We start from the raw sequence: 23,963 nt of genomic DNA, 5'->3' as shown, positions 1-23,963 counted from the left end.
AATGAACAAAATCAGAGACCAAGTGATTTGGGAATCTGAAGCAATAAGACTCTCCAAGCCACCTGCTGTCCTCTCCAGCCCTTATTGTAAATTCACATATGGGGATTTAGATAGCAAATAGCATATACTAGTTGTAATTAACAATATTTTGTTTAACTTGTTTAAAAAGCAAAAAATGCTTACTTCAAATGTATATTTGTCAATGTATGTATCAAACAATGCATATACTAGTTGTATATATTTTGTTTAACTTGTTAAAAAAGCAAACAATGCTTCTTTCAAATGTATATATGTCAATGTTAATGTATATATCTATTCTTAATATCAATGTATGTATCAAATGTTAATATTTATATTTGATTCAAGATGGAGTACTCATCTGAGATGTTAATTTATATATCCGTTGGAACTGTCTGGCTGCTATTTTATTTCAGGTTCTCAGTGATTGCAATTACTGTATTTACCAATACATTACGAACTCCAAAAGAACACAGTGAACCGAAATTAATACACTGGGAGAACCAAAAGTTGGAAACACACTGAACCCCTAAACTCTGAACCCTAAACCCTGAATCCTGAACCCTAAACCCTAAACCCTAGACTCCTAAAACCCTAAAACCTGAACCCTAAATCCTAAACCCTAAACCCCTAACCTTAAACCCTCAACCCTGAACACAGTGAACCGAAATTAATACACTGGGCGAACCAAAAGTTTGAAACACACTGAACCCTGAACCCATAAACACTAAATCCCTAAAACTATAAAACCATAACCCTAAACCCTAAACCCTAAATCCTAAACCCTAAACCCCTAAACTCTATACCCTAAACCCTAAACCCTAAATCCTAAACCCTAAACCCTGAACTCTGAACTCTGAATCCTAAACCAAAAAACAAATTCTAATTATTCAACTTAGAAATTAATACACTAGACGAATAAAAAAACTGCATATATCAATATAGAATTTCACAAAAAAGTGACTATTCATTAAAGACTATCAACATTCAGAAATTAAACCTGCTATAACTATGGTGAACCGAAATTTGCTCATGGGTGAACAAAAATTTGCATTAATAAAAACTAAAACTTGTACAATCCTCTCTTGGATAATTCATATCTGGTGCATTGTAAAGAGTGGAGCTTGACTGAATCGATGATCTGGAGTCTAAAAGGTTCAACTACAAAAGACATAATTGTATATTAGCAAAATGACAATTGAATTTTTAACTAATCAAAAGCAAGTCAATTTTATCTCGCTTGAAGCTGTCTTTTTCTTTTTCTTCATGGCATTTGAGATCTTTTTTTCCAGGTTTGATCTAAGTCTGTTCTTGGACTGACCTCTTGTTTTGACATGTGGTGGGCTTTGAAGGTCATTCACATTACTTAATGTTGCTTCTTCGTGGGTTAACAAACTTTTTCCTTTGCTTCTCCCTTAATATTCTTCCATCTCCGCCATGACATTGTCAAATGCTTGGTGCAAAATTTCGGTCAACTCTTCAGACTCGGATGCAAATTCACATATATTGTGTGACCAAAACACCAATTCGTCAAATCTCTTACTTCTTGGCTCTAGTAGAGGTTCATCTTGGCTGCTCTTGATGTGTGTATGCCTCCTCTTTATGTTCTTGCTCCAACGTTCCAATATATATTTCGGTGCCACGTTATCCACTCGCTCAAAACTTAGGACACTTAGGGAATGGCGGCACAATATGCCCCTAGACTCAAACAGCAAGAAATGGCACTTTACATCTCGTGATACTGCGTCGTAGGTGACGACAAACTTATTGAATGTGGAGTTAGAAACCTGCTCTATTACTTTATATGTTGTGAAACCTAGGGTGGAATGTATTGATCTTGTGATACAGTTCACTTTACCTCTGAATTGAGCTTGAACTTCCCTGAACTTCTCATGGGTATATACATGCTGAAACTGTATCTCTATTGCTGATTTTGTTGCACATGGTATCACGGTGTGAAAATCTGCAGCATCGAATTCTCTCTCTGCTTGCTCTCTGTTTGCTAGGCAATTGTCGTATTGCTTCACGAATTGTCTCAAGGAGCTATTCCGTGTGATGAACTTGTTGAAAAATGAATGCATGCTTTCGCTCCTTTGTGTGCTTCTCATCCCGGCCCAAAAGTGGTGATCCAAGTAAACTGGAATCCATATATGGCGATTCTCGTATAGCTCTGCAAACCAAACCAAAGCCATAAGGTCTGGTGAACCGAAAACAGTGCATGCTTTAGGAAAAAAAGATATGAGCATAAAAATAATTCAAATTGAAATCTCAATTACCTGAAAGCCACTTGTTGCCTCCGAGGCTGTACTTTCTAAAGAAATTGATCCATTTTCTGTTAAATGCTTCTTTTGTGTATGAGTTCCAAAAAACATGGCTCATATTTTGTTCAATTTTGTTGTGTCCCTTGTAGCCATTTAATTTGCTTGGAATCTTCTTCATAATGTGCCAGATGCACCAGCGGTAAATTGTTGTTGGCATGCACAACTCAATTGCCCTTTGAATCGATGCGCATTGATCGGTAAGAATACCTTTTGGTGCTTTCCCTCCCATGCAACGTAGCCAATACTCAAATAGCCATTTGAATGATTGGATGTCCTCATTTTTTATCAGCGCGCATCTAAGAATTGTCGACTGGCCGTGGTGATTCACGCCAACAAAAGAACCTAAAATCAAATTGTACCTGCATAAATAACAAGCACAAGGTGGTAAACCGAAATATATACACTCACTGAACATCAAAAATATGTTTGAAAGAACCGAATACCTGTTTGTGTTATAGGTGGTGTCAAATGAAACCACATCTCCAAAATAATCAAATGCAGCCCTGCTTCTTGCATCAGTCCAGAATGCATGTTTAATGCAGTGATCGCCTTCAAGGTTGAGCTTAAAGAAGAAATTTTAGTTCTTCTCTTTCATTCTTACTAGGTACATCCCAAATTCTTTGGCATCGTCTTCTTCGAAAATATTCCGTACTTCCCTTGTGTGTAATTCCTGACGTCTTTTTCTATAAAACCTAGTTCACGGTGGCTGCCAGCTGCTGCCACAAATGATTAGTAAGTTTTGCTTGGTCTGATTTCAGCTTCCTTGTGGGTTTCAAAGATGTGACGCATGAACATGCTAAGTTCCCTGTGTTGTTTGAGCATCTCAGCCTGGTCTGGACAACAAAGATGTGAATGAATCAAAACAACTTTGAAAATTGTCCAAAGACCAACATCCTTCATTACGTGTACATAAATTCTGGCCGACAATTTAACCCAGCTGAAGGGTTTATCTTCAAAGTTGGAGATATCTTTGATTTCCACCTCCCAATCTTTGGAGCATACAATTAGTTGATTCTTAATCTTGTCTCCGTTCCAAGTCGTGTTTCTTATTTTGGTAGAAAAACTGGCAAGTTTGGAATAATGTTTGTAGAACTTTCCAGTTTCTTCTAGTGTCTTGAAAATCATTCCCACCTTTGGGACAAATTTTTCATCCACAACACAGCTGGTTTGCACGGTGAACCGAAAACTTAATTATGGTGAACTGAAATCTTAATTATGGTGAAACAATTATATAGTGCTTGGGGAACAAAACATAATATATTCGTCTAATTTTTTTTAGACTCATTTCTGCATACCGAACCGAACACATGCACATGGTGAATCAACTCTTTAGTACTTACCAAACCGAAAAGTTACTCACAGTTACTCACAGTTAGTCACACTCACAGTTACTCACAGTTACATATTATCAATTCAATTCAATTCAATTCAGATATAGATCACCTCAGTCTATTCAATTCACTTCAAATAAAATTAGCAATTTCATTCCATTGAATTCGATTCAAAATTCAATAATCAAACCTCATCAAATTGATGCATTTTGGAAGAATTATCCAAATCGCACTCATTCAACTGATTTGAGGTTGATTCATTCATTGTTTCAATTCAAAAGTGCAGATCGAAGAAGAAAATGAAGAAGATGATGAATGACGAAGCTAATTGCGTTGAAGTCAATCCAGATCCATAATGCAAAGAAGAAAAATGCGAATAGGGGAGAACAACGAATTTAATTAGAAGGAGAACAGGAAGAAGAACAAGAAGAAGAAGAACGCGAAAAAGGTTTACATTATATGGAAAGGTTTACGTTGAGAAAGGTTGATCATGCAAAATAAGAATTACGTTATGTACGTTATATAAGGCGCGTGTAAAACAAACGAGTGTGTGGGGGCGTGGAGTGAAAGGTACTTGAATATCAACCATGTAATTTTTACATAGATGTAAAACTTTTCCGATAAAATAAACTAAATCTTATAATATTAAATAGATAAAACAACCAACACTAATAATTGTTTATGTTCAACATAACACCCAAAATATTTAATATATGGATTCGTTCCTACGTTAAATTTATTGATTATAATTAAAATCTTGAAAATTTATCATAATTGTAATTTATGATATTAGATAAAATTTTTAAAAATATAATATATTTTGAAATGTAAAAAATAAATTTGATTTAACAGGATAAGATTAGGTAATTTTAAAAACTTCAACTTTGAAAATGAGTGATTTTATGTTAAAGATTAAAGATTTTAATTCATAAATAAATATTAATCAATCTATTTTTTATATACAATTTTTTGTATATAATAATTTTACATAAATATAAAAAAATAACAATTAATAACTTAATAAAATCTAATAAAAAAATAATATGTAAAATATACGTTATTTAAAAATAACTCTTAAAAAACAAATAAAATTTATTATTTATATATAAATTTTTATGTGTATATTACATTGAGTATCAAACTAAAAAAAAGCAAGATTATGGGACAACCCACAAAGCGTGAAAAATACATTAGTTCTTTCTTATATTTATATGAATATTATATATCGTTTAAATAATTCTTGATTTTTTTTTATACAATATTTTGAATCTAGTATCTTTTTTTATTTTTATCTATTAAATTTATCTAAATAATTAGAGATTATTTGTTAATATTTTTTAATAATATAATATTATTTGGCTCAATTTTATGGAAATGGAGCCTGAATGTGAGCTTTTCATCGATATGGGATCAAGGGGGGCTAGACATGTATGTGGGGCAGAATTTTGGCAGCTTTTGGGAGAAGAACTCGGACCGTCCGAGTTCTTCGTTTGTGAATTTCCTAAACCCGAAAACGCATGGTCCGATTTGGGGTGGGGAGGAAAAAACTTTTGGTGCGGACAAATCGGACCCTCCGATAAGGTTGAGTTGGAAGAGCAACTCGGACGGTCCGAGTTGCATGTAGCTGAAGATGAATGGAGTCGGACCGTCCGGTTTGGGTAGGGATGTCAGAACCGGTTTATGAAAACGCATGGTCCGATTTGGTTGTTTAATATATTTTTGAATGAAGTTAACCTAGTCGAATGGTCCGAGTTGAGTAAAGGGTCTATATAAAAGTGTGCAACGAGTTAGTGTTAGGTTACCCGTCTTCTTCACCTTCTTCAGCGCCGCTTCCTCTGTTTCGTCTTTCTCGGTCTCTTCCATAGTTGTTCTAAATCATAGAAGTTAATAGTTAATGTTATGGTTTTTTTTTTTGTGAGTAGGAAAAATGAGTGACAGAGTACTACTAAAGGTGTATTATTTTGGTCAGATTTTATTACAAACGTCTGAAGGAGTAAAATTTATTTGTGATAATCCACTAGATGTTGTTATTCCTTTTATTATTTCGTTTGAAGAACTTAAAGGTTTGATCTGTGAGAAGATTGATTCTGAGAGGGCAAAAAAAATATCATGTGTTCTATATAGATATCCGTTACCGATATTTGGTGGGTTCGTCCAATTTCAAACAAGATATGTGACGGACGAAGCGAGCATGCAGGAGATGTTTTCAATGGATATTGAAAACCGGGCTCAGATCTCGTTTATCGAGTTGTATGTTGAGTTTGAACAATCTGAGACTGACCGAAACATTCTACGGGAAGATTATAATAGTGACAGTGAAGAAGAGTTCGAAAGCAACTACGAATGTGTTGGTGCAGATGGAGTTGAAGATCATGGTGACGGAACTATGGATCCAGATGTGACAGAGGTGGCAGATGCACTCGCAAACGATATGCCGTTTGCGGAGCCTTCATTCATGCAAGTTCTGGACTTGGAAGCCATGCATGTTCCGGAGTATCCGGAATATATGACTGCAGGTACATTATAAAAAATAATAGTTTTTTTTATTTAGTTATTGAATTATTTATGAATGAATTAGTATTTATTAACCATTATTTTAGCATGCGTTGATGTCATGTATGTGTTAGACATTGAACCGGTTTACCCGATCTTATGTAAAAAAAATTAAAAAATAGTAAGAAGTTAAAAAAATAGAAGTCAAAATATGTGTTTACTAACATTGGAAAACATATAACGTTATTTTAAACTAATATAGAACATAGAAGTTACTATTTTATTATTATTTATGTTATATACTATAGGTATTGGGTAAAAAATAATAATAAAATTCTCTACATTATGAAAATGAAAGTTAACGTGTGTTTGTAGATATGACTTAGAGAACCGGACCGGTTAGTATTTGGTTCATCGGGGTTGACGGTCGAACCGGTCGGTGTGGGCCGGTTTTTTACATCTGACGTTCATGTCCGTATTCGTGGAAAAAGTTACACAGTAACATGATGTTAGGGTTGGATTTATATCATACTTGATGCAGTGAATATTGATTTATTAGGGTTTTGAAATATATTTGTATTTATTGAAATTTTTCCCATGCTGGTTGTCCTGGCAGAAGTTCCTATTGTCGCAGATGGTGAATTTGCTGTTGGGATGGAGTTTAGTTCCCGGGAAGCTGTTATTAAGGCAATAAAAGAGTATTCTATACGACGAAGCGTAGACTACCGGGTGTATGAGTCTGAGCCGTTGACATTTTATGCCAAGTGTACACAGTATGGGTCAGGGTGTGATTGGCTTATCAGGGTTAGTCTGATCAGTAGGAAGTATTGTTGGGTTATAAGGAGGTATAATGGTAGTCACACTTGTACCAGAGCCACCATTTCACAGGATCATTTGAAGCTGGACTCCATCACAATTGCAGAAGCAATAAAGCCATTGGTTGAGGCTGACCCCTCCTTAAAGGTAAAATCGGTTATAGCAGAAGTGCAGTCGAAGTTTAACTATACCGTTAGTTATCGGAAAGCTTGGTTGGCTAAGCAAAGGGCAGTAGAAAAAATATTTGGAGGTTGGGAGGCATCGTACGAAGCGTTGCCTATATGGTTTGAGGCCATGTGTCATAAGGAGCCATCAGCTGTTGTCCATTTTGAGACTATGCCTGCATATCAAGGCGATGACTTGGTCGGTCATATTCGGGTACTGCATAGAGTATTCTGGAGTTATTACCCCTGCATCAGGGCATTCAGACATTGTAAGCCACTTGTCCAGGTGGACGGGACTCACTTGTACGGAAAGTATAAGGATTATCTACTAGTCGCAGTTTCACAGGATGGCAACAACAATATCGTCCCAATTGCGTTTGCTATTGTCGAGGGAGAGACTTCTGATGCATGACACTTTTTCCTTAGTAACTTGCGTCAACATATTGTCACTCGGAATGGTGTGGGACTAATATCCGACCGACACGAATCCATCAATGCAGCTGTGGAACGGAGTAACGGAGCCTGGTCACCTCCTAGAGCTTTTCATATGTTCTGCATCAGGCATATAGAGTCGAATTTTCTACGAAAATTCAAGGCACCGTACCTCCAAAAATTGGTCGTCAACATAGGTAACCATTTACTAAATTTAAGTAACTTAATAACAGAAATAAACATTAATATTTGTTTTTGACATCTATAATTCATCTTTTTTTTTGTTGCTATCCTCTAGGATATTCGAGGACGGTGCGGGAGTACGAAGTGCGTTACCAGCGATTACGGGAACGGGGGAAAGCGTACACTAATTGGTTAAACCGAATTCCTCGCGAACAGTACGCATTGGCGTTTGATGGTGGATACCGATGGGGTCACATGACAACGAATCTAGTGGAATGCATCAATTCAGTGTTGAAGGGTGCACACAATCTTCCCATTACTGCTCTTGTCAAGGCAACATTCTACAGGCTGAACGAGCTTTTCACCAGAAAAAGAACGGAGGCAGAAGCGCGGATTAATGCTGGCCATGTGTTCTCCGAAGTCGTGACCTCGAAGTTGCATGCAAACCAACTTGCATCAGGAAACATTCAGGTCAGTTGCTTTGACCGGCAGAATGAGGTCTTCGAGGTGCGTGAGATGCCAAGCGGACTGGAGTTTGCAGTTGATCTACGTGGCCTTCGATGTGACTGTGGAGAGTTCCAGGTGGATGATGAACGGATTTTTTGGACGGTTTAGAATTTCACTAATGAAATCTCGTTGTAAAGTATAGTTTCTAAACCAATCACTAATCCTTTCATACAAAAAGTTGTTTGTCACAAGTACAAACCCCTAAAATCTATAAACCGAAGTATTTAAACCTCGGGTCGTTCTCCCTAGGACGTACAATGAAGTGTCTTGTTATCGGTTATGGGTTATTTTGGGGTTTTGGATAAGAAGCATGAAAAGTAAATGGCAATGAAAATAAACTAACAACTATAGAAGGCTCTTGGCAAGATATGAGAACTAGAAGTCCTATCCTAGTTATCCTTCTCAATTGTGATGAGAATTGTTCATTGCTACCACTTAGTTAACCCTTACTAAAGAAAGGAAAGACAAGTGGATGAATTGACTTGAGCCACAAGTCCTAGCCAACTCCCAAGGAAAGACTAGCCTTAGTGCACTCCAAACCAATTAGCAATCTCTCCAATTATCAATCAACAAAGGAATTAGATAACTCAAGTGTCACTAATTACTCTACCTAGGCCAAGAGGAACAAAATCTACACTAAAATCCAACCAAGCATTTCATCAAACACTTGGAAGGCACAAAAGAAAAGTATAGTCAATCACAACAAGAATGAATTCTAACTACAATTGAATGTAAAGAATCAACAACAATCAAGGAAATCACAATTATCATGAATTACCTCAAATTGAATTATTGAAAGAAAACCAAGGAACAACAATATATCCAAAACAAAATGAAGAATTACAATTATTAAAGCACACATCTAGAAAGAGGAAGATGAGAAGATTAAGAATTGGTAAATGAAAAGTGAATCAAAGCATGAGTTAAACCTAGATCTAAGAAGAGAGATTAACCTAATCCTAATCCTAGAGAGAAGAGAGAGCTTCTCTCTCTAGAAACTAACTACAAAGCTAAACTAAACTAATGGGTTACTAACACCTAAGTTGCTCTATGATCCTAAGTCATGAATGATTTATATATGCCTCCTCCTTAATCCTTCATCCTTTTATTCCTTTCCCTTGGCAATTTAGCGCCAAAAATGAGTTCAGAAACCCTCTCAAATCGCCAGGCACGTGTTGCATTAATGAGGTCATGTGCCAGCATCGGCGCGTGCGCGCATGGTACGCGTGCGCGTCCCTGGTCGGTTCTGCAATGTGCGCGCGAGCGCCTTGTGCGCGTGCGCGTGCATGGCTGACTTTGCTTCTTTGACTTTTTATGCTTCTCTCCACTTGTATGCTTCCTTCCTTGCTTCCTTTGATCCATGCCTAGCCTATTTCAACCCTGAAATTACTAGCAAACACATCAAGGCATCGTATGGAATCAAACAGAAATTAGAATTCACCAAAATAAGGCTTAAAAAGCATGTTTCTACACTTAAGCACAATCATGGAAGAGATAACAAAGCCATGCTAATTCTTAGGCTAAATGTGACAAAAGGTTATCAAAATGTTCTAAATCCAAGGCAAAACAAACCGTCAAATTGGGGTTTGTCAACCTCCCCACACTTAAGCCTTAGCATGTCCTCATGCTAAAATAAGAAGGAACTAAGGGGTGTGGCATTTATTGAATGCAACTAAACTATATGAGTCCTATCTAAATGCAACTATCTAAAGCAATTGGAAATGCTTAGTTCAAACAAATCAATTCCCAAGAGAGCATGTGTAAGTACAAGAGCTAAGTAATAAGGACCAAGTCCAAACCACAATTGTATTGAATTGTTAAAAGGAGTTCAAACTTGCAAGAATATAGATAATATAGGTGAAATGCATGTAATTGAACTTTTGAACCCTCACCGGATGTGTATCCGCTCTATTCACTCAAGTGTTTAAGGGTTAATCCACTCAATTCTCTTATAATCATGTTTTCCAAGATTTGATTTTCTTCTAACAATCAACATTTATTCAATGCGTGCATACATTCATCATGAGGTCTTTCATTTAGGTTGTAATGGGGTTAGGGCCAAGGTAGGGTCATTTATGGTCAAGTGGACTAGGATTTGAATCTTTGATTAGCATAGACTTTCCCACCTAACCTATTTAATGACCTATACAAATGCAAGCTATTCTAACTACCCATTCTTCACTTTTTCTTACATACTCATGCATTCGTATTTGATTCACAACACCTATGCATTGATTCCTTTTTATTGACTTCACTTTGGGGCATTTTGTCCCTTTTTATTTTTTTCCTCTTTTTTTTTCTTTCATTTTATTTTTTCCTTTTTCTTTCATTTTATTTTTCTTTTCATCATTTCATTTCATTTTTTTTTCTTTTTTCTTTATATATATATATATATATATATATATATATATATTTTCTCTTTTTCTTCTTTCAAACTAAATACAAGAACATCAATGCATAAGGTCTCTACATTTGATTTAATACATGAATATGTGCCCAATTCCTAAACAGAAAAGTGTATTGTCCCCTTTACCCTATCCAATGTTCCCAAGCCTCACCAACTTGAAGAATATACACTCTCACTAGCCTAGGCTATTCAAAGATCCAAACAAGGACTTCTCATTGGTTTTCCGCCTTGGGCTTGTAATGAGCTAAAATAAGAATGAGTTGGTTAAGCATAGGCTCAAAATTGGCTAACAATGGAGAGTAAAAGGTTGGCTATTTGGGTAAGTGGCAAATGAGATAATGGCCTCAATCATATAAATGCACAAACACAAGAAATAAGTGGACATATAGAATCAAGCAAATTAAGGATCACAATCATGGAAAGAGAACAATTTCACACAAGAATGGAAAATAATTGGTTATAAAATGTAACCACATCAATAGGCTCAAGTCTCACAAGCTTGTGTTCTCAACTCAATACATGCTTCACAAGGTATGAAATTCAAGCAAGTTTCAAAAATTTTCTTTCAATCAATTGGGTTAATGCCCTATATTTAAACTTTCTTGAAAAACCTCAATGTTTGACTAAGCATTGTTGTGATTGAAAAATTCAAAAAATTTTCTTAGTTCACCCTTTCCTTTTTTTTCACTCAAAACCAAATTCTTATGCAAAAAGGGGGTGACTAAGTTTCGCTCAAAACATGATTTCTAATCACAACCACAAACTAAAAGGAGAATATACAAAAAGAGATATGCGAAAATGTATAAAGAAAAATCAAACTAAAATATGGAATCTATCATCCAAAATATCTAAAAGTATCCAAAAGCATCAAAATATCTAAAATCCAAAATAAGCAATAAAAGTATCCAAAGCAAACTAGAAATGCATCAAAATATATACAAAAATGTGCAAAATAAGATAACTAGGCTGAAAAGTTCACCGGTTCCCAAATAATGCTACCGGTGCCCTCCCCACACTTAAAATCAAGCATCGTCCTCGATGCTAAACCGGAGGATCAGTGGGAGGTACAACGATAGGCTCTGGCTCTGTCGGTGGCTGTGGGACCGGTGGAGTCTCCTGTGTCTGAGGTGGAGCCTCCATGTGTGCTGGCTCTGTAGCGGCAGGGGCATCCTGCTGAGCTGGTGCCTCCGCGTCCTCCTCCTGATGATCCTGCTCGTCGGAGGCCGGAGAATCGGGAAGCGGAGGTAGCTCAGCGCCGAGGGAGATAAGTGCCTGGTCCATCCGATCCAAGCGGCGTCTGACATGGTGTCGCTCACGCTCTAAGAACCAGAAGAGACGCTGGACCAGGAGATAGGTAGGCTCAGGTGCTGCTGGAGGGTCTGTAGATGGTGGAGGAGCTGCGGCTGTAGAGGAGGAAGGGCCAGCTGCAGGGGCTGGTGGTGAAGGTGTCCCTATGGCAGCCCTAGCCCGAGAGCGGCGGCTAGCAGGTGGCTTCTCGTGCACCCAAACACCCCAGGGGATAGTAACCTCCCTGTCATCTGCATCAGCGGGTGGTGGTCGCACATCATCATCTGACCATGGGACATCAGCTAAGGCCGCCATACTCGTGACCAATGTAGGAAATGGAAGCAGGCCACGAATATGCGCCCGCCACATGCACTGCCGGATAAGCCTAGGGAAGGAGACATCCTTCCCCTCCATAACACACCCTATCAGCAAAAGCATCTCCATGGGGACCTCAGAAAAGTGGGTGGTAGGCAGGACGTAGTGGGCGAAGATCATCTGCCAAGTCTTGGCCTCCCTGGTCAAATGAGTGAATAACATCCCCTTCGGCTTGGTATTGCCCGCATCCATAACCCATGAAGCCTCCGGTATCCCAATCACGTGCCGAAGCGCCTCATAATCAAATGTCATGGTATGGATGGCTATCTCAGCCTGATGGTGGGCACACTGGTCAAGCGGAATGTGACGGCAATGTAATGCCTCCCCAATGGCGGCCTCGGTGAGCAGAATCTCTCTACCCCGCACCTGAACCGAATCCAAGGTCGGACGGAAAAAATTGCAGTAGAATTCCTTCACCCAAGATATGTTGATGTCACCCAAATCCCGGTCCACAAAATCAATACCTAACTCAAGGATCCGACCGTTAATGCGCCGTCTCACATCATTAGGTAGGAGCAACTTCTTCTCAATATTTAGCTTCGTGGTTCGATATCTGGAAAACCGAAGCTCACAGTAGAGATTGGGGAATTTGCCCGGATTGGTGGAAGGCAACTGCTGATTCTCTTTATCCTCGTCCTGCAATGGATTCCGAGCATAATTCTTGTAGATGGAAGGAATGGAGGGGGTAGAGTGTTTTCTCTTTTTGGAGGTGGTGGCTACGGCTTTGCCTTTATCCGACATCCTGAAAAGAATATGATAGAATATATGAAACATTTAGCATGTAACAAAGAAGACATGTTCAGGATGTCATTATCAAAGAGCAATCATGATGTTGCACTGAATATGTAAAAGTGAACAAGTAAGCATAAGTGACCGAGCCAAAACCATAGGGTAACACCTCATATGCAAAAGGCACTAATATCATCATAGTCATGAAAGAATTGTTAAAGAGGGTTAAAAGTGAGTGTAAGTAAAATGGTGAAAGAAATTAGTGGGTTAGAAAAGTGGATTAGGGATATGATGATATATAGGCTCAATTGAACGAGAAATTGTGGTGCATGTTCACAATGATTGTGCAAATCCGGGAAGTCAAAAAGGAAACGGAAAGATGCCCAAAACTGAAATAAAGATTAAAAAAAAACTAATTTCCTTGAAAATCGGGCAGCATTCCGGCTTAAAATTGGACGTTCCCGGATAACAGAATAGCACAAACAGTAAGAAAGCAGCATCGAGTAAGCACAGCAACAGTGGTATAGCAATCAGGCAGCAAGAAGTGCATAAAAAGCAAGCCAAAACCAGCATACAGCATTCAAACAGATAAACAGCAAGTAAGCACATACGGAGCACTTATCAGGCCTAGAATCCTCTATCCAGTCCTAGCTACCTAACCGCAAGTATTTCTAACTAATCCTAACATACAACAGTCTAATGCTACTAATCATGCAATTCTAGGAATTAACAGAAAAAATGAAAAAGGGAAAAGAAAAACAGAGATAGCAGAAATGGAGCAGGAACCTGGGAGCCGGGAAAACTGAAAATGGAAATGGGGGGGATAAGGCAGCAGAAACAGAGTGTCACCGCCGTGAACGGTGGCGCGGTGGGGGTTCGGGAACTGAAGGGCGGAGGGTCGGCGGTGGTGAAAGGGGGATGAGAAAAGGGAAGGGAGAGAGAGAGGAAGGCAGTGATGGCGGCGCGGTGGCGCGGTGGTGGCGCGGTGGGGGTTCGGGAAACTGAAGGGCGGAGGGAGAGAAGAGTGAGAGAGAGAATGGGTGGCGGTGAGAGGGGGATGAGAAGGCGATGATGAGGGAGGGCAAGTCGCCGGCGGTGAGGGAGGCGCGGCGGCGGCTGGTGTTGCTGCTGCGATGATAGATGGGGCGAGGAGAAGAAGAAGATGGGGGTGGAGGCTGGGGTGCGCGACTGCGCAGTGTGCCTCGCGAGCTAGGGTTATCCCGAATTTTGAATTGGCGCGCGCGCGCACCTTGCGCGTCCGCGCCCATGGAGGAAAAATGGGGTCTTACGCGTGCGCGTACAACGCGCTTGGGCGAGGGGGAGCGAAATAGGGAAGGGCGCGTGCGCGTACCGTGCGCGCACGCGTGCATGGAGTTGGGCTAGGGGCTTAGAGTTGGCCCAACCCAGGCCTAACTCTCTGGAGACTGGCCTGGGAGTCGCGTTACTAGACCTGCGCGCACGCGGCAAGTACGCGTCCGCGTGCATTGAGGGGAATGGAGAACTGCGCGTGAGCGTACAGTGCGCGCACGCGTACATGAGATTGGGCCTTAGGCTTAGAATGGGCTTGCGGCACGCCCAACTCTCTGGTCCGTGGCCCCTGGTGATGTTAATACGCATTGCCGCGCACGCGCACGGGGTGCGTACGCGTGAGTGGTTTTGAGCTGGGGGCTTAGAAGAGGCCCAGATCCAGCACAACTCTCTGGAAAGTGGCCCAGAAAGTCTAGCAGCGAATCGACGCGTACGCGGCAGATGCGCGTACGCGTGTGGTGCGTTCCCTATAGTTTCATAGGCGCGCACGCGTATGGTGCGCGTCAGCGTGGAATGAATTGGGCTCGAGGCACAAGGCTGGCCCAGGAGAGGCCCAACTCTCTGGAATGTGGCTCGTGGTGCATGCGCGGCAGGACGCGTACGCGCACGTTGCGCGCGCGCGTCCATGCCCATTTCTTCATCTCTATCTCTCTTTTTTTTTTTTTTGAAAGAACAACTTGCTGGTTGCTCCCCTTAGTGTTCACAACTCTTATTCACTCAACCATCATACAATTCACAAAAATGCAATTTTTGATATTATTCATCTACTACTAAACACAACATGCATGTGACTAAGCTAACAATTAAATTGTACAAACAAATTATGTGAAACATCTACCTACAATGGTAACTCAGATCACTTATTAGGCAAATTTAAAAAGGGAATGGAAAGAGTTTACCATGGTGGGGTGTCTCCCACCTAGCACTTTTAGTTTAAGTCCTTAAGTTGGACATTTTGAGGGGCTCATTGTCATGGTGGCTTATGTTTGTACTCGTCCTTGAATCTCCAAGGATCCTTGCTTCTCAATTGGTTGACAGAATTTCCAACCATATGCATCAAGCTTGGGCAAAGTTCTACCCAAGATATGAGTCCCCATAGTTGGTCTTCAATTAGCGAACCGGGATCCCATATCTTGTCTTCACACCCATCCGTTAGTTGAGTTTCATGGTTTTGTCGGATGAGCGGTTGACATAGAGGGGATTGACTCATAGAATTCTCTTTACTCCACCAATGCTTTCTCCTAGGTCCATATAAAGTGATTCTTGTCCCAACATCAGCCCTATACCTTGAAGCTTTGACCTCAATGAGCCTAATTCCTAACTTGCAACCACTACACAACTCATTCTTGCTTTTAATTCCACAAAGAGCTCTAAGTTGTCCATCCGTTTCAATCAAGCCATATTCAAGCGAGAAAGTGAAGCGTATGGATAAGAATTTTACCCACTTGAAGGTTGTGTTGGATGGTAATTTGGGGAGAGAGGCTTCCCCACACTTAGACAATGCAAGGTCTACTTCCTTCTGCTCTTCTTTGTGTATTTCCATCTCTTCACAATTCTTCTCACTTTCAGCCGCATCCTCTTTGTTACGTGGCTTGGTGTTATCTTCAAGAACTTCATCTTGTTTAATGAGAGGCGATTCAATTTTGGATAGAAATTCATTGATGAACGAGGTCATCTCTTGATCAACCTCTTCATATTCTTCAATTTCAATATACACCATGCCAACGTTCTCCTCTTGGTAGCTCTCTTTCTCATTGCTCACCAAGGGTATGGGAGATTGTGCACACTCTTTTATACTTTCAACTCCATGTCCAATGGGAGAGGATTCCATTGTAGAGAGAAATTCATCCATGATTGAATCCATCTCTTGATAAGCCTCTTCCAAGTCTCCAACGATGATATGCCTTGGAGGTTGCGCACCCTCTTCAACATCAATATCAAGCTTCTTGGAAGAGTGCTCCATGATGCTACATTCCCTTGGACTTTCAACATCTCCTAAATCTTCGACCACCTCTTCCTTTTCTTCAATGATCATAGGCTCCTCCAATCGTTCCAACACAAAATTTGACTTCTCTTTCTCCACCGAAATTTCCAATTTCTCCTTCACGCTTTGCTCTTCTTTTGACTTTTCACATGCGGTCACGGAAGTACCTTGAGTATTCAAGCATTGGTGGGCTAAAGTGTGCACCACCTTGGTCAAATTGGTGACAAACTCAAGTGTATCCCGCTTCATGGCTTCTTGTCCTTGGAGTAACAAAGTGAGAGGATCGTCTATTGGGGCTTGGGGTGAAAAGGAGGGTTCATTATTTTGGAGAGAGTTTTTATGGTAAGAAGGTGGTTTCTCTTGGTAAAATTGTGGAAACGGTGTGCATTGAGGTGGTTCTTGGGAGTAATCTTGATATGGTTGTGGTGGTTCTAAAGGTTCTTGCTCATAATGGCCATAAAAATATGGTATGGATGATTGGTTATATGATGGATATGGATCATAAGGTGGTGCTTGGTGATGAAAGGCTTGTGAGAATGGTTGAGGTTCATGTTGAGGGTGAGATTCATAGGCATATGATGGTGGTTGTTGAAAATCACAAGGTGAGTCACCATAGCCATTGGATTGACATGCATTAGGATGGAAATTATACCTATAAGTATCCGGAGGTTGTTGCCAATAGGAGTGATCAATTCCTTGAGGCTCTTCCCATCTTGGGGTGTTCCATCCTTGGTACATGTTAGCATTGAAGTTCACATTCCCTACAACACAATTAGAGCCAAACTCATAGCCAAAGTGGTGAGAATTCATTATGGAAAAACAAAATAAAACTAACAAAATCTAGTAAACAAGCAAAAGACAAACTATTTACACTTTTCACATATGTACAATAACCAATAACATAACACCATTGCAAGTCCCCGGCAACGGCGCCATTTTGATGAACGGATTTTTTGGACGGTTTAGAATTTCACTAATGAAATCTCGTTGTAAAGTATAGTTTCTAAACCAATCACTAATCCTTTCATACAAAAAGTTGTTTGTCACAAGTACAAACCCCTAAAATCTATAAACCGAAGTATTTAAACCTCGGGTCGTTCTCCCTAGGACGTACAATGAAGTGTCTTGTTATCGGTTATGGGTTATTTTGGGGTTTTGGATAAGAAGCATGAAAAGTAAATGGCAATGAAAATAAACTAACAACTATAGAAGGCTCTTGGCAAGATATGAGAACTAGAAGTCCTATCCTAGTTATCCTTCTCAATTGTGATGAGAATTGTTCATTGCTACCACTTAGTTAACCCTTACTAAAGAAAGGAAAGTCAAGTGGATGAATTGACTTGAGCCACAAGTCCTAGCCAACTCCCAAGGAAAGACTAGCCTTAGTGCACTCCAAACCAATTAGCAATCTCTCCAATTATCAATCAACAAAGGAATTAGATAACTCAAGTGTCACTAATTACTCTACCTAGGCCAAGAGGAACAAAATCTACACTAAAATCCAACCAAGCATTTCATCAAACACTTGGAAGGCACAAAAGAAAAGTATAGTCAATCACAACAAGAATGAATTCTAACTACAATTGAATGTAAAGAATCAACAACAATCAAGGAAATCACAATTATCATGAATTACCTCAAATTGCATTATTGAAAGAAAACCAAGGAACAACAATATATCCAAAACAAAATGAAGAATTACAATTATTAAAGCACACATCTAGAAAGAGGAAGAGGAGAAGATTAAGAATTGGTAAATGAAAAGTGAATCAAAGCAAGAGTTAAACCTAGATCTAAGAAGAGAGATTAACTTAATCCTAATCCTAGAGAGAAGAGAGAGCTTCTCTCTCTAGAAACTAACTACAAAGCTAAACTAAACTAATGGGTTACTAACACCTAAGTTGCTCTATGATCCTAAGTCATGAATGATTTATATATGCCTCCTCCTTAATCCTTCATCCTTTTATTCCTTTCCCTTGGCAATTTAGCGCCAAAAATGGGTTCAGAAACCCTCTCAAATCGCCAGGCACGTGTTACATTAATGAGGTCATGTGCCAGCATCGGCGCGTGCGCGCATGGTACGCGTGCGCGTCCCTGGTCGGTTCTGCAATGTGCGCGCGAGCGCCTTGTGCGCGTGCGCGTGCATGGCTGACTTTGCTTCTTTGACTTTTTATGCTTCTCTCCACTTGTATGCTTCCTTCCTTGCTTCCTTTGATCCATGCCTAGCCTATTTCAACCCTGAAATTACTAGCAAACACATCAAGGCATTGTATGGAATCAAACAGAAATTAGAATTCACCAAAATAAGGCTTAAAAAGCATGTTTCTACACTTAAGCACAATCATGGAAGAGATAACAAAGCCATGCTAATTCTTAGGCTAAATGTGACAAAAGGTTATCAAAATGTTCTAAATCCAAGGCAAAACAAACCGTCAAATTGGGGTTTGTCAGTGGACCGGATCCCCTGCAGACATGTGTTCGCATGTTGCGCCAACCAGCGACTGGATTGGAAACTGTATGTGCATGATGTGTATAAGATGGACCAAGTTCGGCGGGTGTACCGAGCAAGATTTAGGCCACTAGGTAACCCGACGACATAGCCTGCATACAACGGTCCTCGCTACGTACCGAATCCGTATCTGAGACGTGTCTCGAAAGGGCGCCCGAGGATGACGCGCTTCTTGAATGAGATGGACACGCGAATGTTACGTCGTCCTAGGCGATGTACGCTATGTGGAGCCAAGGGACACAGTCGTAGTAGATGCAGTCGGTCAGCTGGTACAAATGCCGACGGAGATGCTCAGTAGGTTCACATTGTGGTAGGTGTAGAACGTCACTAGTATGGCATGGGTTCTCCTTTTGAGGTAACTTGACCTGACATGTGTAATATTGTATAACGTTTTTAATTTGTTTTTATTTCAAAACGGTTTTTATGTTGTAACGTTCTTCAGTTGTTCTTATTTTAATGTATGCCAGATGTATGTGTTAAAACATAAAACGGATACGTATCACAACAATATATTATAATCTGCGTACTTGTTGAACCGACAGGTTCGCGTCACAGTTTTCCTGGTTGACCCAACCGGTCTGGTTATTAGGTTTTCTGGTTGAACCGGCCAGTTCGGTTCATTCAGTTTTTTCTGAATGAACCGGCCGGTCCAGTGCAAAGATATTCTGGTTGCACTTGCCGGTCCGCGTCACATTTTTCTTGATTGAACTGGCTTCTTCGCATCACAGGTCTTGTAATTGAAGCAGCCGGTCCGGGTCAGAGGTTTTCTAATTGAACCGGCCGGTCCGGATCCACTGGTTATTCAATTGAACTGGCCGGTTCGGTTAAAATCTATCATGATTGAACCGGCCGGTCCTTTTCACAAGTCTCCTGGTTGAACCGGCCGGTCCGATCCAAATGTTTCCTAATAGAACCTGCCAGTCCGGACCAATTTTGACATTCAGTACATATACAATACCTGTAGCTTAATACGTAGTCAAGATCAATAATACCTGAATAGGGTCCGTGGTGATTAAATACTATAAACATACAATATAAATGTTACCAAAGTCCTTCTCATTAATTCAAATTGTCCAATAGATACAAATTAGTATAAACACAGTCCAGGTGATTACAACTTAAATAAATAATTTAAACCACAACTACTTTCTCATGGCCCACTTCACATCCTTGACAAAATTCTTGCACTTCTTCGCCGCCTTCTTGAACACAGATGGAGTGTATCGACTAGCGCTGCGACGTGGTGGGTCAATCCTCAGATTGTACCCTTTGGAGGTTTCATCCGGAGTGCGTGCCTGACCTGTATACAATTTATAAAAAACAATTAAATGTAGTGCATAAGGTAATCAAAGCAAGACATATACCACATATCATTTACTAAAAGTCAAACAGAGATGCCAGTTAGGAACAAAAAATAAATAAGCAATCGAACATGTAAAGTAAAATACAAAACATAATACCATCATTACGAGATTCCTCATCCTCTTCGAACTCCTCTATTTCATCATCCTCATGCTCCTCCTCGGCATCCGGGTCATCTACTAGATACTCACCTGTCTCTTGTCCGAGTGTGTTAGCATTTTCCTCAATGAGTCCCATCGAAACACGGTTAGGGTTCTAACTAAAAAAAGCTCCGCGTCCACCGTCACTCCTACTAGAGTCAACCGACACAAACCCTCCAGAAGCAACCGATGAGGTATGGCCCGGATACCTCGCATCCAATGAATACCTACCTGCCATGAACTCAGGCTGATGTCCATATTGTGATAGTCCAGGATCTACAGACATCAACCCAAGCAACTGGCTAAAAGAACCTCCTTCTCATGTTTCAAACTGTGAGGTTCCCCAATATTGTTGAGTTATTGGAACTGATGGGGGGAAATGTGGCTGAGGTACATACTGGCTTGAGGACTGAGGTTGTTCTTCTGGAATCGGGTTTGGAGGTAATATATGCGGCGAATGTGGCTCTTGTCCTTCATTGTCATGATCCATATCCTGACTACCCTCATCGGTATCCTGATTATCCTCATCCAAATCCTGATCACCTTCATCCATATCCTGATCACCTTCATCATTATCTTGACCCACAAGATTTGACAAGTTCAAGTGGTCCCCATATTTTGATCGGTACCAATGCATGTAACTATCTAGTAGATGATGTGAAGGCATGGGAAGCTCAGATAGAACGTAGTTATACCTGTTTGACCAATGCATCACCCAATTTGAATGACTCAGTTCCGTGGCCCAATTAAGATTCTTGGGACCCTTCAGGGTTTCTCCATGCGCCTTCTCTAGATTCCGCTCCTGACTAGGTTGTCCCTGAACAAAATCAAACTGTCGCCTAAACCTATCGGTAGCATGCCACTCGATACATTCAAATGATACCAACGAAACTGTAGCGCTCCAAACAACCGACTGCATGTAGATTTCAGGAGGAATGATGTTTGGATCCACGCGATCCACAGCATAAGCAACCCAAACAAACTGGAAAAAATAAAGGAACCTCATGATCACAGTCCATAACGACAATTACAGTAACAATGCTGTATAATTATGTCTCAGACCCTAAACCGAAAACTAAAACTACTTTAATTAAAACATACCTACCCTTCCTGAAGTTCGTCAAATGCCTTCCTAAAGTGACCTAACTTCAGATATCTATATCGCCGGTCACCACGCTCCCAGTTCCGCCACCTAATATGATATACTCAATTAACTCAACTAGCATTAAATGAATCTTAAATATCAAGATACGGGTACATTGAAACAAATTATTACCTGTTTGTTAGCGGAAAACTTCGAGGTTCCCTAGGTAGCGGCGATAGATATGGCAGCCTGATCCAAGTCCAACAGAGTAGAAGTATTAGTGGACCATCTATTTCCTTGCAGTTAAAACGGGATGCCCGGCATAATGCCCTGTAGAGATGTGCTAGGCACGCCGCTCCCCAACTATACTGACCAATACTAACAAAATCACGTAGCAAGGGTAGATATTTCCAATGCACTCCTGCCCCAGACTTATCCCCAAACAAGATCGTCCCGATCAACAACATAATATGGCACCTCACATACCTCTGTATACTGATATCATCAATCAACTGTAAATTTTCTTTTAGATTCCGCAGCCAGGTAAGTTTTATGCAACTACCTCTACAATCCGACTTAGGTGGTGCAACTCCAAATTGAATCAAGCACTCCGCCTCCAACGCTTCAAAACTGCTCATTGTCATCCCTGTGACTGGAAGACCATCTGTGGGAAGACCAAGAATCAGAGCTACATCTTCAAGTGTCACAGCACATTCACCAATGGGAAGGTGAAACGTATGTGTCTCTGGGTGCCAACGTTCAATTAGAGCATTTACCAATACTTTTTGACACTGCACTATCCCAATTTGAGATGCATGATAGAACCCGGTAATTCGCAAATGATCCTCCACCCTTTCGTTATACCGATCCGGAGGAAGTGGATGGTTACATGTCAACATTCTTGATTTCTACAAAAAAAACATAACAAATTACTACTCAAATTATTAAGAATTACTAACTTACCATCATCAATCATTTGACTGAATCCTTATACAACTAATTCTTGTAACTTCTAAATTTATTTAATTAATCCTCAAAATTATTCATAACTGCTAATGAAACTCATTACAAATACATATATTCCTAATCATAAATCTCAACAATATTACAACATCCACAATAATATCGAACGTTAATTACTCTTTTGTTAAAAATTTTTTCCCCTGCAATACAAAATATTAATAATCTCTATATGCCATCATTCATATTCTAACAACGGTAACAATTAACTTGCTAATAATAATTACTACAATTAAGATTATTTAAATATTCTCATAAAGAAATATCTAACATGGCTTAATTAAAATAACCTTTCTAATCAACTCAGCATTAACACTTTATCACAATAATAATAACATTTAACCAAAATTGATAACAGTTATACTTAATTTATTAAAAACACATTTAAATAACATTGGCTTACAAATAATAATTATACTAAAAATAAATAAATTTATTAAAAATTTACATTATCTACTACTTACTACTACACCCAAAAACACAAAACTAAACAACAACAACAACATAATCATAAAAAATTTCCTTATCATGATATATATATATATATAATTAATAATCTGTAAAAAAATTTAAATAAAACCTAATAAATATTTAAAAATTAGTCATAACCATTCTATTTATATCCTTTAACTACACGTCTAACAACAACATAATCATAACAAATTTTCTAATCATGATTTATATAACTAATAATCTGTAAAATAATTTTAAACAAATCTAACAAACAATCAAAATTAGTCATAATCATTCCATTTATGTTCTTCAAGTGCATGTCTAACAACAATATAATCATAAAAATTTTTTTTATCATGATAAATATAATTATTAATCTGTTAAAAATATTTTAAAATAATCTAACTAATATTCATAAATTAGTCATAATCATTCTATTTATATTCTTCAACTGTGTCTAACAACAATCATAATATTCAAATTTTATATTTTAATCATTATAAATATTAAAAAATTTAAAAAATTAAAAAATTAAAAAAATACTTACATAATCAGGATCACTGAGATAATGAATAATATGAAACTCAGATCGATCAACATCTTTAACTTTGTATTTTTTTGGCATTGTTGTTGCTCTTCCACCATGCAAAACTCAGAGAAAGAAAGAAGAAGGCTGTGAGGGTGAAAGGTTAGTGGGAGTGAAATGTGGATTCGGATGGTGAGAGAGGTCATTTTTCTTTCTGTCTTCATGAGGGGCACCGTTTAGGGACACAGCGGGGAAGCAACGCGTGTCCATTGTTGAACCAACTCGGACCGTGCGATTGGTCCACCGAAAATCGGACGGTACGTGAAGCTCATCCAACTCGGAGGGTCCGAGTTCCTCAGCAACCTGAGCCACATGCACTGGAGTCGGACCGTGCGTTTTGTGGCTTGAACTCGGAGGGTCCGACTCCCTTTCCCCTGACACCACAACTTGGTTACACACCTCCTACCCCCATATCCTTCTCATACACCAGCTACGGTACAATATGTAAATTAAA

The 23,963-nt window shown here is 39.4% G+C and overlaps 1 protein-coding gene across 1 annotated transcript; it reads right to left on the bottom strand.

Annotated features, from left to right (window-relative positions):
• Positions 1-1,433: 1,433 nt before the first annotated feature.
• Positions 1,434-2,099, bottom strand: FRS1 (FAR1-related sequence 1). The gene has a single exon (XM_088484476.1). The coding sequence runs from the start codon at positions 2,097-2,099 to the stop codon at positions 1,434-1,436; it is 666 nt and encodes a 221-aa protein (XP_088340602.1).
• Positions 2,100-23,963: the final 21,864 nt, after the last annotated feature.

The sequence above is a fragment of the Arachis ipaensis genome, chromosome B4 (assembly GCF_059453495.1).
Source record: "Arachis ipaensis isolate K30076 ecotype BB chromosome B4, ASM5945349v1, whole genome shotgun sequence".
Taxonomy (NCBI): Eukaryota; Viridiplantae; Streptophyta; class Magnoliopsida; order Fabales; family Fabaceae; genus Arachis; species Arachis ipaensis.
Note: the sequence above shows the minus strand (reverse complement) of the source record. Positions and strands in the feature narration are given on the sequence as shown.

What these genes read in the sequence shown, in the direction of transcription:
- FRS1 (XM_088484476.1), bottom strand. Translation starts at nt 2,099, where the DNA reads ATGCATTCATTTTTCAACAAGTTCATCACACGGAATAGCTCCTTGAGA.